The sequence below is a fragment of the Carassius gibelio genome, chromosome B3 (genome assembly GCF_023724105.1).
Source record: "Carassius gibelio isolate Cgi1373 ecotype wild population from Czech Republic chromosome B3, carGib1.2-hapl.c, whole genome shotgun sequence".
Lineage (NCBI taxonomy): Eukaryota > Metazoa > Chordata > Actinopteri > Cypriniformes > Cyprinidae > Carassius > Carassius gibelio.
Window position 1 is genome coordinate 40,814,915 of NC_068398.1, and position 18,292 is coordinate 40,833,206.

An 18,292-nucleotide genomic window follows, 5' to 3' on the forward strand; every position below is an offset into this window, starting at 1 on the left:
AATCTATAAATGCTGGACAATAACAAATAATAACGATTTGTTTATATACTACAAACACTGTTTATCACAGAAGGCAGAATAGTTTCTATACTGTTATAAATGCTATGTCAATTAGCACTAAATTGTTCATATACTTTATTTATCACCTGCTGGAGATGACTTGAAAAACAATTATTGTCGTGATCATATATTAAGGTCTTCGTATTTGCATAAGTTTCTGTTGTCCTGTGAGCACCACAACGATAGCTGGACGCTTTTGTCCATATTAGGAATTTCCTGATATCAGCGCGAGAGTGCGCTCAGGCTTAGAGTATGAATGAAACACACACTGCATGAGAGTTTAGCGCTCTGTGATGTTCATCTCGCTGTATTCTGGGTCCGAATGAAATATCAGGTCATGCGCAGGCTATCATGTCTCTTTGAGTTTGAAACTATATTTATTCACACCAGCTCTTGAAAACAAAGTGATGTCATGCCGCACGCGTTACTGTTTCTGTGTGGAGTCAAAAGGGTCCAACTCTGTGCCACCGCATAACTAAAGATGTGTTAAAAATGAATAAGAATATATATATATATATATATATATATATATATATATATATATATATATATATATATATTAGAGTTGGGTCCGAGTCCACCTTTGTCGAGTACGAGTCAAGACCAAGTCCACAAACATCGAGTCCAAGTCCGAGTCCGAGTCCAAAAGGGGCCGAGTTGGACTCAAGTCCGAGTTCTTAAAGGCCGAGTCCGAGTCGAGTCCGCCCGAGTCCAGAAAGTAATTAAATTAAAAAAAGAGTATAAATTGGTATTGTACATTTTTACATTCTATTAATATTTTAACCTTTCAACCCATTAAACCAATGGCAATATAAAAATGTAATAAAAAAAATACCACTGTTACATCTAGTCATTGCCATTGAACATTTTTATTTTATGTCAACCTAACTAGTTTCCTATCAAAAAAGTTTTCAAAGGTTTTATTGTATTACAAGTGCATGAAAATACAAATGAACCTATTTTATTATTGTATCACACTATATTGTCCTCCAGTTAAAGATGACATTTCAGTTATTTAATGCCTCTCCCCCACATTTGACAGAGGTAAAGTGCAGCCAATGAGGAGATCCTTAATGATGGCATCATGAATTTCTTGTTGTCTTGGAGAACTTGCATCATAAAGTTGCATTGCTTGTTTGGTCAGTTCTGGTCTTGCAAATCCTGCAATGCTGAGCTGTGCAGCATCTGTTGGTTGCTGCTGCTGTCTTTGGTACTCGGTTGCATCGGTTTTCGGATCACCAGTACACTGAACCGAAAACCGTTTCTTTCGGAGGCGTCCGATTTAAGAACCGATGAACTGATGATACTGCGCATGCGTGTAATTTTTCAAGTATTTTGTTAAACATCGGAAAGTGTGATAAAACTATAAAAAAAAAAAAAAAAAAAAAAAATATATATATATATATATATATATATATATATATATATATATATATATATATATATATACGTTTTTTTTTTTTTTTAAGATAGGGGCTACATGTTTCTAATCTGTATATTGTAGATTATGTATGGGCCAAAGGGGTTTTCAGGGAAGTTAGACAATAATTAAGACTCTAAAGACATGTTTAATATGAATAACGGATGTTTATGAAATATCTGTACTGTACTTATAGTGAATGATGACAGATTCACAAACTGAGTTTGTAGTAAACAGAACATGAACACGAGTAGAGCAGCTGATGATACTGAACTGCAGCACTTGCCGGTGTCCTGACATTTTATCCTACCCTGTCAGATTTTCCTACCCGGGTTTTGAGCGATTCGCGTTCTCGAGTCAAGAACCGGTTGTATCAGTTTTCAGATCATCAGTAAACTGAACCGAAAACCGTTTCTTTCGGACGCGTCCGATTCGAGAACCGAGGAGCTGATGATACTGCGCATTCGTGATTCAGCATGAAGCCGAATGACTCACAGCGCGTCTGAACCGAACTGATTCTTTTGGTGATCGATTCTGAACTGATTTTGTGCTAATGTAATGAGTGCGGGTAAACCGAGGGCTTGAATGAACGGCACTCTGACGAAACGTAAGTTCATTTAATAACAAATAAATTGCAATGGATTATGTATCCGGTGAACTGTTTTTTTTTCAACCGGTTTATTGAATCAAACCGTCCGAAAGAACCGGTTCGCGGAAAAGAATCGAACTTCCCATCACTAATCCACATTGATATCCAGTGAGTGGTGCGTGTGTTTCGTCTGCAAGCACGACTTCTGCCTGCCGGTGTGGTGCAGTAAAATGACAGAAGGGGAGACATTCATTAATTTATCATTTCAATTTTATGCTGGTTTTATTGTTACACGTGACGCGGACTCGACTGTACTCGGAATATTTTCCGAGTCCAAAATGTTCAAATCCATGTCAAGTCCGAGTACAAATTAACCCGAGTGCGTGACAAGTCCGAGTTCATTCAAAATTGGACTCGAGTCCGAGTCCAAGTTCGAGTACCCCAAGTCTAAAATATATATATATATATATATATATATATATATATATATATATTGTAACACCAATGAGCGGATGGTATTCAACCATCTGTTCCATATTAATGAATCCTGACTCTTTAACACATTCTACACTCAAAGACCAGAATGTAGTTAAAGAAAAACATGGACCTTTGTTTTACAACCCTCTTCCAACATAACTCACCACCCTGGGCGCCGGATGAGAGTGGATGAGAGTTATAACGCTTTGGAGACTATCCAGAGATACCATATCGAACTTCAGAGGGAAGACAAACACCCGCCCTTTTCACTCACGGCGCTATCACACATTCCAGCGAAGCAGACGCACACACATTCACAAGACGCACACACATTCACAAACAGGCACAGGCATTTTTGGTTAGCCCATGGACCTTTTTACTATAAAACTACCTCTAAATGTATTTTATTGTCTCCCTTTTTATGGTCAAATGTATCTATGCGGCATAGTGGAATGTACGAATGTTACTGTGTGTTTAATGCAAATTTTATATGCATTTAGTTAAGAATAACTCTGTATCTCTGTATACTTGATTGGTAAAATCATAGTTCTTGGTGTCTGTATAATCGTAAAAACACGACTGTAACGAATCTTGATAGCAAATTACAAAAAGATTCATTGTTTCAGAGGAACGATCTTGCTTAAGAAAAATGTTTAATTTTGTCATCGCCATAAATTAGACCAGTGGGCGGAGATCAGCAAACAAAGAAGATTTTTCCCGCCTCAGTTTCTTACACTTCATTGGCTCATACTGGAAGATAGGTGTAAACCTAAGTTTACGTAAAAGCTCAGGGAAACCTGTATTCTTGGCATTCTGCCAGAGAGAAAAGAGGGTTCCCAGCTTTGAAACCGGACTTCAAGAAGTTCTCCGTTTGTTCTTCTTTACTTTTCGTTTATTTTTTGTTTTTCTTTATTGTCTTCTTATATTTGACTTCGTTCAATTGTCTTCACGAGCCAAACGAACTTAAGTCTAATCATCTTGTGGCAAAGTTTACCTTCGCGTTAACCATCGAGCTCACGCATCATCTGCTCTGGAAAGAACCAGGCTGAAGCCCGCACCGACGGACAATTTGAGCGCAGCTACACACAAGAGCCAGATCAAAGCAAGTACTTTCTTATATCGCAACTAAAATTGCTGTTTAAGGTTGTCTAGGCTATTCCATGTTTGTGAAATGATTCAATGCCTTGGGGTCTCTTGCAAAGTTAACTGTTTGAAATTGTCACGCTGAGATTGGTTTTCACTTTCTCTCCCTCTCTCTCTCTCTCTCTCTCTCTCTCATCTATCTTATTACTATTCTTGTTTGTTTATCTTGTTTAAATTGTACTTTCGTTTTGCTATATACTCATATTTACTCCGTGTGAATTGTAGTTATGTACTCTTTAGTCTGTTTTTATTAAATCCTATAATCTGCTTGAATTGAATTGTTTTATTGCTCATTGAGATCGAAGTCCCTGAATCGTGTGATCTAAGCTACAAGCTTTGTTTTCTATTAATTAATTTCGGTAATCTAAGTAGTACAGACAAAGAAAATATTGTTTTTCCTGATCAGAAGATTAATATTTCTTGGAGTTTGTAAGAAGGGTATTTTCATTTAATTTTGATGAGGAATTCTAGCTTCCAGTTCGCTGGACGAACAGATTGTCTAGATTAACTTTAATTCCAGTAAAGGTTACCTTTAAATGATTAAATATTCCCTCTTTGGGTAATTTAATATTTGTAAGCAAATAAGCAGGTTATATTCATAGACTCATGAATATTAACTTCATTTGAGTTAATTATTCCCCAGAAAGTGATTGTTGCTACATATATATATATATATATATCGGATCTGGACCATCCCTATGCCTTTTCTTTTGTTTCGTCCAAACTGTATTTTTTAGAGTGTGAAATATACATTCTCACAGCCTATTCATAACCAATATATTGAATATACCATCTCTTTATGTTTTTCTAAATCCCATACAGAGTCCAGACATCAGTATAATATCTGTCTATGAACATGTTTTATAGGCTTTTGTAGATTTAGGAAATAGACATGCTTTACAGATAATAGTTAAAAAAATAGTTTTTGGAGACATTATTATTATTATTATTAGTTATTACTATTTGTATTTACAATGCACAAACCAGAAGCAATAATAATGTGCAGAGAAGGGTTGGCCATTCTCAAAACATAAAATATCAATTTTATTTAAATTTTTGTTTTTGTTTTTCAGAGGAAAAATCTGTGTTAAGGTACCTCTCCATTCCAGACCATTCTGAAAAAAGAATTTATGCAAATGCATATAAAATGCTTTAGAAACTTTAACAGAGATCAGGGCCCGTATTCATAAAGAATCTTAATGCAAAAAGTAGCTCCTAGTGACAAAATTCTAAGAAAATTCTTAGAAATGTGGGCGTTTACTATTAAAATTAAAGAAAAAATCCTAGTAAAGAAAAAAGTAATTCAGAAAGCATCTTAACCCTTAAAAGAGGTCAAACTTGTTAGGAGCACAGAGGAGGACTTTTAAGAGGCTTAAGAGTTTCCTTAGCAGAGGAGAAAATGGCAGAAAGACAAAGAGGCAGAAGAAATGTGTTGCAGACAATGGATGACAGTGAGTTAATAAGACGGTATAGATTATATAATAATTGATAATTTAATATATAAATTAAAGTAAACACTACATTATGACATTTGGCAACTGGGAAAATGCAACAATGCAATAGTGATGATTTGGGTCTGTCACAACCTTCTGTAAGCAGAGTGATCACATAAACAATTACAGCACTTTCAGAACATCTTATTGTGTCGCAGTTCATTTAGTTTCACTGGACATTCCCACCTTGCAGGCTCAAAAAACTGCATTTATGAATATAGCAGGCTTATAGGTGCGCACAAGCAGAGGGAATGAACTGTTAATAGTTTGTGCTATACGCTCCCATGTCTGCTTCTTGTCCCTTGCTGTGACACCCGGCCCACGTTTTCCTTTAAGAATGGCCTTGTGTTCATCCACTAACTGGGCTAACAGTAAACACTGTTCCTCTGTCCAGTCCCCCCACCCCCTTCCTGGTTTTGATTCCATGTTTGATACTTTAAAATCAACATTCAAACCACCACTAAAATAGGACGGCAATCACTGTAATTAGAAAGAGTCAAACAATTTTTATCATTCTAAGCCAATCAAATACCTTTTTTTCCTTCTTGGACAACCAACCAATCACAGTCTTCAAAAGATTGTGTCATACATAGCAACAGGGTCAACCCCCGCCTCCTCACTAAGATGAAAGTTATTTGTCTTTTCCTTACTCAGAGTTGCTCTCAGATCGATCCCTACGTAAGACTCCTAAGTAAAAGTTTTTAAGCTAAATTAAGAGTTTTCTGAGAGGATTCTTAGGATCTTTATGAATACGGGCCCTGAAGGGTATTTAATAGGTCTTCCCCCACGTAAGATTTTTCTAGTTACTAGTTGTTTATTTATATTAAATTTACATCTACAATCCATAATGAGTCTTAATATATTATGTGCTCAAGCACATGCATTAAGTTTGCCACAAAGCACAGGCAGAAGTAGCTTAATAATTGTGAAAATGGAGACATTTTAATTATTTATTAATAAACAATTTTTTTCTTGTCAACTGCAAGAGGAAATTCCCAGTGCTGTCTCTCTCCACGTGGACGCGCCTTTAGAGAGAAATGCAACCTTCACAATTACATTATGCTTTAGTTTTGATTTGAAACACTTGAATATAAATAATAATTCACATTTTGCATATGCATTACAAAGTAAACATTTTTTTTTACATGCAATTATCCAAAATTTATAAATAATAATAATAAATAAATAAGTAGACAAATAAGAATAAATGCTGTGAGTCGCACTCAGCATCAGGCACACAGCAAGGAATATGATACACACCTGCATTTAAGGCACGAAAGCCGCTGAATTATTATTTTTTTACTTAAATAATATGAAAGCAAGTAAAGAAGGCTCCCTTTAAAATCACAGAAGTTGTCAATTAATTAATTTTTTTTTTTTACTGTGTGCATTTTGCTGATTATAATGAGAGAACTTGAGTTTAAATGTGAGGACATTTTATTAATCAGTCCATTCTTTAGAGTTTCAAGGATTTAGTTAAACTGTGCAGTTTAATTTATTCATTTCTTGTTTTAAATAGGCCAAAATAATGAGAGTGAAAATACAGTGCCTCACGTTTGACTAAAATAAAGGAAATAATTTATAAAACACGCAACAATTTCTTAATCAGTGTACCGACAAATATCTTTTTCCCCAAAAATTACTGAAATAGACTACAACTTTTAATGCTCTGATGCCACAATTTATTTAGAATAATATTCATATTATATAAATAATACTGCACACCTAGTAAAGGTGTCAAATCTAAAATATGGTGTTATACTGTGTACCTTAGAGAAAATATAAGCAAAGACTCATTGGCTTGACATGTATCCTGCTTGAATTCGTTCTCATACATTCATAAGCAATAAACTTTCATCTGAATATTTTAACATATTTACATATTTTAACAACAGTGTTTTTGGTTCATTTTCCCCGACTGCAGCAGTCAAATGTAACACATCGGTGACGTCTATCCCGCTCCTGCTCCACTCCACGCTCACTGATATCAGAAACACCGCTCCATAACTGAAGTATTTCATTATGTTTAAAATAGCCCAGTTCTGTTCATAACATATATTAAAAAATAAAATAGGAGGAGAGTTTCAAAGTGGTTTATCAGAAAAGTAGTTTGCCCTCATCTTTGCTGTAGTAGAGAGAGACGTTTTTGAGAGCAGTCAGTTAATCATTTATTATGGACTTGGGCTAATTGTAGTGTTCCAGTAATCCATGTTATAACTGGGTATTTCCCAGAATTCGGGCCTATTTCTGTCCACAGGGTGTAATTTTATTAAAAACTAATTAAATCTAATACATTTTAGCACCACTTATTAGTATAAACAAAAACAAGCCTAGACTTTTTTTATGGCTGGTCTTACTAATGATTTTAACTCATTTTATTGGTGTTTGGTTTTGTGGTATATTATCTGTGTTGTCCGCCACCAAAATTTTCACATGTCATACCATATGTCAAACAAGATCACAAATTAATAAATAAAAAATATGCATATGAATTAAATGTTACCTAATAAAACTAATAAACTACATACACAGATTAAGCATATATATGCATTTTGTACTTTATTTTGGTTAATTTCTACCTGTCACATGTTTTAGACGTCATTACCAACATACTCTGCATAAGGGACTTTCCATGCCATGGTAACCTAATTTCACAGTGGAGCACATGGATTTCAAGCTGCAAGACTGATGCCTTGATGTCCAGAAAAGTAAGTAAATCTACTCTTTATTTTTTGTGTTGGGCATGTACACTTATTATGCGTCATTACCATATGTGTTGTATTTCTGAATTTTTTTTTACATTTTTGGATTATTTTTATCACTTTAATAGTTAAAATGGTGTACATGTTGAAAGCTAGCTACCTTGCTAAGTTATCATCTTTGCTAGTAAGGCTAGTTTTTTTTTTTTTTTTTTTTTTTAACAAAAGTGTCATTACCGGCACAGTCATTACCAGCACATTACAGGTTGTGCTTGTAATGACAGGTTGTGGTGATGATGGCAGATACATTAAACCTACTGTTCTTTAAAGAATTTATGTTGAATATGTTATCTTAAAAGAATTAATATACATTTACCAATTAAAAGTCACTATATTTTAAATTAGGTAATGCATTTGTTTTTAGAATATTAAACTAATTTATTATCACTGTTGTGTTTAGGTGTGACATGGCTCCAAAAGCAGTTGCCCAGAGGTCCAAATCTTACAGAAAATGTTTAAAAGATGATCCTGAGAAATATGCACAGTATCTGCAGAGTGAGAAAGAGAGATATCGTAGAAGAAGAGAAACAGGAAAATTTTAATCTTGTTTCCCAATTGAGCGATGGAAAGTTAATCAACAAAGGAAGAGAGCTAAGGACAGAGAAAAAAGAGAAATAGAAAATTATCTTTCAATGAGTAGTCCTCCCGAATCTCCTGATATCCGTACACAAAAGAATCAGAATAGGGATGTGCCAAATGCAAGGAATGAAAGAGTCGGTACGGCGGATTCAGTCCAAACCCCAAAGCAATGAGAACGCAAAAAAGTCAATAGAAACAGAAGCTCTACTATGATCTCCAAAAGTCAAAAAAAATAAAAAAGCCGGAAAATGCCTTGCAAAAGGTTGATAAGTATAGGAAAAGGTTAGATAGGCTGACTAAGAAGCATACCACTGAGCAGTCACCAAGAACTAAAGGAAGAAAACAGATAAGGGGAGGACATGGAAAATCAGGAAGACTCTTGTGTTTCATAACACATTAGTCTCATAGCTGCGACAAACCTACCATAAAAAGAAAATTAAAGGAAAACAAATCATAAAAAAAGACACCATAACTAGACAGAAATTCAAAAAGCAGAAGCGTTACCTCAATGTCTCCCTTTTCAGACTGTATCACAGTTTCAAGGAGGAATATCCTCAGGTGAAAATCTCATACAGTAAATTCTGTGAGAACCGTCCTTTCTGGATCTTCAAACCCTCCATTCAAGACAGGGATACCTGTTTATGCAAGACCCATGCAAACATCCAACTCATGGCTGATAAGTTGCTTTATCTTAAACAGAATTGAAAACCTAATGCACTACCTATGTTGTGAAAGTCCAACTAAAGCCTGCATGTATAGAGAGTGTGTCCGTTGCCAAGACAAAGAAGTACAAACTGCTGCATTTCAACCTGGTGAGCAAACACAGTGGATGGAATGGTGAAAACAAAACTGAAATCAGAGAGAAAAAGAAAGGTGGTGATAAGGTGACAGGTGATAAGGTTTTGAAGCCTAAAGTGTGCAGAGCGAGCCGTCGCCATCTTGGAAGCGCGTCACTGCGCGACTCTCCCGGATAATAAAAAATGGGCAAAAAGGCGGGAGCTGATTGCTTAAGCCAAGCCCACCTAGCGCGACGGCATTGTCAGCAGCGGTGGTCCACCGGTCACTCAAGTGGCCACGCCCCTTAATTATGCAGAACTTTAAGGCTTTAAACGGATGAGTTACAAAAAAATTCACCCCCCTCACTGTTGTCATGAAGGGCAAAATTAGCAATATAGACCAAAATCATTTTTTGAACCAGGCTGTAAACATGTTTTTTTCTGCTGTAAAGTTGGGCATTTTAACATGGGGAGTCTATGGTACTGACTCTCTTCTGCAGCCAGCCTCAAGCGGCGAGTCGATGAATTGCAGTTTTAGTCACTTCCTTATTGGCTTCACGAGCGCAAGGTTGCCGCTCGGTTTAGACTATAATTATACTGGTAATTATACTGGTCTTCCATAATCAGATTAAACTATGTTTTGATGTTTAAACCGATTACTAGCTGGTCTTTTTTATGTTGTTGGTCTGAAGTCACTTAGGATCTTAAGTTACAATAGCTTATGATCAGTGATTTGTCATCACCGCAACAAACTGTCATTACCAGAACTGCAATGTCATCACCATCACCATGCATATTTTTGTCAATAAATTATGTATAAATTACAAAAACATACTACAATTATATATTTCTGACACTGTTGGACAGTCTACGTGATCACTCTATTAAAAAGTTTTGATATATGGCATTCACTTAAAATAAGCTTATATTCCAAGCCAGGGTAGATTGATGAATCAGAAGTTTAGATACTTAAATGACTAATTCATCTTGCAGGTAAAAATCGGAGCTGTGTTTCTGATCAGGGAAATTGTTGCTGCTCCACTCTGCTCACATACTCTTCTGTGAGACGTGAATTTAAATGTCTGTGTGTGAAGAAGCTGTGCAGCACAAATCCATGAATGAATGTTTTGAAGTGAGGTAAACTTCAACAGAGTAGGGAGCAAGGAACACTATGTAGGGACCATGTCAATGTGAACAGTTCATGCATGGAGCTGATGATCTGAATCAGGTGTGTTAAAGAGAGCCGTGTGAAATCTGCAGATCTGGGGAGCGCGAGGACAGGAATTGAGAACTGCTGACCTAAAGGAAGTGTTCTTAATAGCAATACTGTTGTGATCACAGGTTAATTTAACAATTATAATTTTGACTTGTATCTTGTCATTATTTGAAGGCTGAAATGTGAGGTTTATCTTTTTATTAAAACTTTTCAAAGCTTTATTTGAACATTTACATTAGAAATCTCAATTTTGAAATCTTGTTGTCAGTCAAGTTGTCTTTTAAAACCACTAGCCACACAGCATTTTTACTAGCCACATTTTTGTTGTTGTGTAAATTACCTTATAAAAGTTGAATATGGCATGCTAATATTTAACTGAACTAGATTTACAACCCTTTTAATGTAAAACCACTGTACACACCCAAATCAAGACTACATAAATGTATAACAATACAGGTCATTATCATTAGCTCTGATAAGAATGTTTTTAAAGCTCCTTTTTTAAATAAAACCATGTATCAAAATAAAGACATAAAAAATAGCTTCTTATTGTCATGAGTCCGGACCCGGTGTGCCTCCCTCTCACCACCAGAGGGCACCACTTCCCCATCTCCCGGACTCATTCACCGTAACACCTGGTTCAGTCTGTACACCTGTTGCATCCACTCACTCACTTACACACACAGAGCTGTTCCCAATTTGTTCACGAGCATATATTCTGGTTTCACCCACCACTCTGCCTGGCTATATTGTAATGTCATTTGTGATTGCGTGTGTTACTCGTGCTTGTATTTCGGCTTGTCCCTGTGATTCGTTTCGGTTTTGTTTTTGCCGTGTTGGCCTTTTTGTTTCTTTCTTATTAAAATTAATCTTCCCTGCATCTTGGACCCTGACCTTGTTCCTTCCACAGCACCGTCTCTACCGCGCCGTGACACTTATTGCATAATAAAAATGGTGTATGGATGTAAAAGATCAAAAAAATAAAAAAATTCAGAGATCATTAAAAACACTGTCTGTTTAAATTTCAGAATCAAACTCAGAATTTCTTTATTGAACCACACTGTGAAATTCTTTGTTACAAGTTGGAATGGAAAATAGATCAGTCTCGAAACCTCACGGAAAATACATGCCATGGTTCGGACAAAGTTGCTTTTATCTTCATTAAAATTTGAGGGGATTGTTCCTCTCATCATAAAGAACATTGCAGTTTGTGTCATTTTGGTGTTCAGTCCAATAATGACTACTGGTTAGGTTGCAACCCTCTACGGACACCTTGGCAATTCAATCGCCATTGGCTAGTAAATCCTTTACTCACCAGACTGATTGATTGATTGATGTGTATATATATAGAGAGAGAGAGATAAGGATTGGAGATTACAAGAAATGAGCCAAACAACTGTAATGTGTCTAAGGGATAGCTCACCCAAAAATGAAAATAGTCATAATTTTCTCACCCTCAAGTTACGATCATAATAATTTTTCCTACAATGGCAGTTAATTGATTTTGAGATTTGCTTGGTTACAAACATTCTTCCAAATATCTTTGTGTTTATAAGACAACTGTGTAAGTCAATCACAAGATTTATAAAATACATGATAAAAAGAAACCGTCTTTTAACATTCTAGTAGAAAACACGTTAACGCATTCTCAGAAATGTAATATTTGAATTAATGTCGATTCTATACAGTTTAACATCATTTACGCTGCTTTGATTTTATAAAAAGCAATGATTTCAAACATATTTTATGATGAGTGTCAACAATGGCTCCTGCAAGGTGGTCATGCCACATGTTCAAATATTAATAATATTCTTAATATTGTTTATATGATTACAGTATTTAAAAATAAATGCAATTAATATTGATTTATATTATTATATGTTAAAAACATGAATAAACAAATACTGTGAAACTAGACCTTTTTGACAATAATAATGGACTTTTAGATTGAGTATTTCAGCACTTTTTATTCAGTGATGACCGTCATTAAATAATATTTCTGATGAAAATGATAAACATATTTCAGAAATACAAAATGGATACAAAGATTACATTGAAAAACTATTATTTAAATAGATTTGTATCATCTTGAAGATTATTATTCGTCATTGTCTCAGTAAAGCAAACATGAAAACAATATCGTCAGAACATAGATGTTTGAAACATGAGGGTGAGTAAATGACAGAATTTTCCTTTTATAAAATAATTCAGTATTTTGTAATTGGTATTTTAGTTTGGTTAACAGATGCTAAACTGTTCAAAAACAATAAAATGTGCTAAATCAGAACATGCTTCTTTTTTGCATACGTCCACAGATAATGTGTTATTGTTTGTGATGTACACTTGATTAAGATGTTTTATGGACGTTCAGGTCTGACTGGACCGATCTTGAATCTTTGTCAAGATGTGTTAAACCTAATTGATTGCCTTGCACGATGTTACACAGTGGGTGTGTGGTTATTTTATATGCAGGCTTATATATACATACACTTAAACTATGCAGCAACGCATTTAGACGTCCAGAAGACGACGCACTTAGACATCCAGGGACGTGCAGAAAACACGTGCAGTTCATGTCCAGAAGACGTAAAAGACGTCGGTTCAACTTTCATTTTGGAACTATTTTTCAACCATGACGGGACGAGTCGGACGTGAACGTTTCCTGGGACAGATCATTTCTCGGAAGGCAGGGCTTATCCTCGGGGAGGCACTGCCTCCCCCTGACAAGCCCCTGCTCTCGTCGCTTCGCTCCAGTCCAGCGGGAGGAGCTTAACACATATGTTTGTTTGACAAACATCATTACACCTAAGAGGAAGAAATTTCATCACGCTCTCTGTTGTTGTTATTTCGGTGTGCTGTCTTAATACAAACGGTTACATGGTTCTAAAAAAATTAAAAAAAATATATACGGTTTTTGAACCAGTTCAGTAAAAACCTGTAATATTCTCGTCCACGTTTTGAAGCGAGCAGGAATATCTGGAAGAGTTTATCATCTGAACTGAGATCTGCTGCTGTGAAGATGGAGTTTGTGAAAGAGGAGAGAGAAGAGAACACGAGTGAACCAGAAACCATCACAATAAAACACGAGGAAACAGAAATAAAACACGAGGAACCAGAAACCTGCACAATAAAAGACGAGGAACCAGAAACTTTGAGGATAGAACACGAGGAACCAGAAATAAAACACGAGGAACAAGGAGGTTGGTGTTTATTTTAATTTATCTTTAATGAATGTTTGTGGTACATAATGTGTAGACATTTGTGTGTGTGTGTGTGTGTGTGTATGTGTTATATATATATATATATATATATATATATATATATATATATATATATATATAAGCATATTAATAACTTAAGTGTGATAATGTTAGCATCGCAATCTGTACAACAATAATATGCTGTGCAGCATGGATGTGTATGGATGTGTTTGAAAAAAAAAACAACAACGTTTATTTATGGTTAGTGAAGTCACTAAAATAAGGCTATGATACACACACAGAACATTTGTTCACAAAACATAACAATATTCTGTTATCATGATAAATGTTATTTTGAATAATGTGTATCACCAGACAGTTGAACAGTATTTTTTCTACTATCAAATGTGCATCAGCTACTGTATGGTTACCCACATTCTTCAAAATATCTTTTTTTATTTTGTGTTCACCACAAGAATTATATTAAAGGGTTAGTTCACCCAAAAATTTAAGTCAGGCCATGTTTTACTCACTGTCAAGTAGGGGTGTGCCGGTTTCAGAATTGGTGATGACGGTAATGACAAATGTGTCAAATGTGACGGTTCATAACATAACCGTCGGGGGGGGGGGGTCCAAGTCAATTGGTTGTTCTTGGAGATAGTGGGTTAACTCCGTGTCAGCGTGCGCTCTGATCGGTAAAGGGGCAGAGATTTCAGACCTCCATTTATTAAGGAGATCTGTCACAAAACTCATCATCCGCGCCAACGTTTTTTGATCAAATTTCAAAGCCGCACCCGCCCGCCATCCGCTGATTGTTTTGGGGTCTATGGCGAAGCAATGCTTTGCTGATGCGAGCCGCAAAAAAAAAGCCATTGCCATTTGCCCATTAGCTCCGCCCACTACCGGAGAAAATGGTATGTCTTCTGCTTGTTCGAAAATGAATATGAATAATTCTAAATTAAATCCATTATTTTGACAGGAGAAGACAACAAAGAATAGTTTACATATAAGATGTTGTTTAAGCGTGGTAAGACTCTCTCTCTCTCTCTCTTTGCATGTGTGAGAAACAGCGCTATCAGTAAAGTGACGGTGAGTCGTGTGCCTTCACAAAGAGTTTACAGAGTGTCAAATACAGGTGCGCTGTGTGTCCATTGAGATGAGCTGAAAAGTTCAGATCGCTTGAAGGAGAGAGAACTCTGAAGCTCAGATGCTGAAATTAATGCAAGCGTCATGCGCTTCAGTCTATGTAGTAAACAAACCTGCACGTCTCTGCCATTCATTAATTCACACAGAGACGCCCAGAACACGGATTTATATTTTAAACAACTTTTGCGGCTTAACATTTACAGATACTGGTCCATATGGAGATTTGATTTGATTATTTTATGCTAACTTTGGCAAATTCCATGACTGTCCATATTAAAATGCAAGTTTCATTTTCATGACTGGATTTCGAGATTCCGTCCTTGTTTTTTGCTTCATGGAAATCATAGAGCAAATTTCAAAGCCGCACCTGCCCGACATCCACTGCTTGTTTTGCGGTCTATGGCGATGCAATGCTTTGCTGATGCGAGCTGCAAAAAAAAGCCATTGTCTGTTCTAGAAAGGATGCAGCAAAGATATTTAATGCTTAAGTATGAGGCATAGGCCTACGCTGAGTTTCATTTGCGATGAGATGTGCTCTAGGTCACAGTGCAGTGCAAGTGAACGCGGCGCGCTGGTGCTTCCATGTCACGGTTATCATTGTCTGCTTTACTTGCTTTTTATTTATTAAAATACATGCAATTGGTTGATGAAACATTTATTAAAATTAAGATAAAATTTGTACAAAACGAAATTCGTTTTTAAGAAAGGTTTTCTACAAAGCAAAATTTAATGAAGTGGTAAATATCATGTCTGACGATTTACAAAACTTCATTAAGTGGTAAAAACCATGTCTCCCGATATATTGCGCATCTTATGATCCTATCTAAAAAAATGAAAATAATTTTTGATAAAAAATGTTTGTAAAAAATATTTTAATGACACGGTTTTGGCGGTTATAGAGTTCTAATGACGGTGTTCAACTATAACCGTCGGTCTCACGGTTATATACGAACCGTCACACCCCTACTGTCAAGAACCCTTTAGGCGTATATGACTGATTTCTTTCAGATTAATCCAATCTGATTTATATAATTAACCTGGCTCTTCCAAGCAGTACAATTGGAGTAGGAGGGTGTTTTTGTTCAATAGTCCAAAAGTAGTCAAATAAACAGTGGCGGTTTCTCCATTAGGGTGATTGGGCGACGCACCACCAAAGGAAAGGGAGTGATTTTTATTCTTTTACATTCAACCACAGTGTTACGCTAGCTTTCACTGTTCTAGACTGTTTTTGCTGCCTCTAAATAGTCAAATCAGCGTCGAGTCGTGTTCTGTGTAGTACCGCCCCTTTTTGGGCGATTTCTGTCAAACTGTGAATCGCCTAGAGTGCTCTCATAGACTTCCATTCAAAGATCTTTTTTTTTTCGAACTGCAGCCACTGCAATGCAATCTCAATGAGTTCCGGGAGGGCTAGCCCTAACGTGCTTTCGTCATCGTGCGTAACCTTAACTTGTGCAACTACTGGTGGGAACAGTGACATCCAATAATATTTAAAAACTATTTTTAATTTTAACAACAAGGGAAAAATTAAAAACTACTTTAATATCTTTATCAAATGTGAAAAAAAAACAGCTATGCAAATTCAGTTGTCAGCTGAACTTGATCAACATCACGGCGAAAGTTACCTCAGCGTTGATTAATTCTATTGTGTCACTGAAAGAAATACCATTCATTTGTTGTAGCAATAAGGATAAATTGGCAATTAAAGAATTAGGACAACCAAGACCAAATTTAAACATCCAACAAGTATCTACAAAGGGCGGGAAGTCGTATAAACAAGTATTTTTGAGGAAGTTGTATGAGCAGAGAAAAAGGTTAATAGGCTGCGAAGTAGCTGACGCTTTATTCTGCTAATTTACAGCTGCAGTTTGTTACATCGTGATAGCATGACGGACATTGCATGGACAACTACAGGTGTCACCGAAATGCATCATCTCTCGGAGAAGGTGAAAAACCACGAAAGAGCAAAGATGCATTTGGATAGTAGGGAGCAGTGTAATATAAGTGAGTAATTTAAGTTAGCAGTGTAATGTAAGTGAGGAATGTGATATAAATGAGCAGTAATATAAGCGAGTTGTGTAAACAGTGATTTATGTGACTTCAATTATTTCTTATTAAACTGAAATCGAAGTAAAACTTTTTTTTTTTGGAAAACCACATCCTGGGTCTGTCTTCATTTGCTGCTGCTGTTAACATGCATATAAAAACATAGGAGAGCAAGAGATTGTATCCTAATGTCAGTTTATTTTTAATTAATACTATAGTAGTTCAGTTCCCTTTACATCTTTAACTAGCTGTTAATTTATCAATTGAATGGGTGAACTATGCTCATTAATCGAGCAAACATGTGCCCCCCCTGAGAGAACTGGCAGGAGCCGCCACTGCAAATAAAGCATGTGCATCTGTAATAAAAAGTGCCTCACATGACTCCGAGGGATGAATAAAGGCCTCCTGTAGCGAATCGATGTGTTTTTGTAAGAAAAGCATCCATATTTTAATTGTTATAACACTTTTTTCCTCACTTCGGCTGACTTCATGCATTCAAGACGTTCTGGGCAGATGACTTAGGACACACATGCACTTGTGAATTAGTGACGAGGTTTATGCGCATAGTCCTAGTTTAAGTCTTCATTTGAATTGTATTTCTGTGGCAGAATTACATTGCCACATGCTGGTCTGGCATGTATACTACATTTTTTTGATGTTTCGTATGGATGCAGATATTTCTTGAGACAAAAAAAAAAAAGATTGGGAAAGTTCTGGCTTTGTGTGATTGTAGCTAAGTCTGTGAGGATAACCGCATTACTGCATAACTGTGGTAATTAGTTTCCGACCACTTTTTTTTTTGTTTAGTTTTTTTGCTAGTGAAAGTTATGTGGATGCTTATCAAGAGCGTGCTCACAGAAAACAGCAGGGAACATAACAGCGTTGGATGAAGTAATTAAGAGGCCGCCACTGATCTCAAATATAGGCCCTAGCCCAGAGGTCGGGAACGTATGGCTCAGGAGCTGCACCTGTCTCTTTGACAAAAATCATGTGGCTCACCTGATGTCTCACTTTTGCCAACAAATGATCTGGGGCTGAAACGATTCATTGAGTTATTAGATTACAAAAATTTATCGTGGCAAAAACTCTGCCTTGAAGCCTCGTTAAATTCCTATGACGCGCACTATATGCAAAGGGATCTGAACCGTTGTTCAGTGTTCAGAAAGTACACCATAGCGCGTGATACATTTTGAATTTAGTTGATGCGATGGTGGAGTCTAAAGATGTTCATAAACAGCAGAGAATGTCTAAAGTCTGGGATCATTACGTTCTTACAAAAAGAAGAGAACAAGGTGCAATGTGTCTACTGCTAAGTAGACCTGGCATTCCACAGCAATACGACTTCAATGTTTCAATCTGAACCAAAAACATCGAATCCATGCTGTTTCACC

At 36.2% G+C, this 18,292-nt stretch overlaps 1 protein-coding gene and 1 long non-coding RNA gene across 9 annotated transcripts in view; both read left to right on the plus strand.

Moving 5' to 3' along the window:
* LOC127953482 (uncharacterized) overlaps positions 1 to 9,404 on the plus strand; it is a 30,685-nt gene extending 21,281 nt beyond the window's left edge. Inside the window, exons 5-6 of the long non-coding RNA XR_008153234.1 lie at positions 7,778 to 7,890; positions 8,342 to 9,404. This is a non-coding gene — a long non-coding RNA (uncharacterized LOC127953482). The remainder of the gene's footprint in view (positions 1 to 7,777; positions 7,891 to 8,341) is intronic.
* The window catches only part of LOC127953344 (zinc finger protein 271-like), an 838,866-nt gene that overhangs the window by 81,012 nt on the left and 739,562 nt on the right, over positions 1 to 18,292 (plus strand). For 2 of the 8 annotated variants that reach the window (XM_052552526.1, XM_052552527.1), the window contains exon 1: positions 13,280 to 13,712. The exons of the other annotated variants lie outside the window; for them this stretch is intronic. In XM_052552526.1, the coding sequence (XP_052408486.1) occupies positions 13,532 to 13,712 (181 nt within the window). In that variant the 5' untranslated portion in view covers positions 13,280 to 13,531. Of the gene's footprint in view, positions 1 to 13,279; positions 13,713 to 18,292 lie in introns of those variants that run through there. 8 annotated transcript variants of the gene reach the window in all.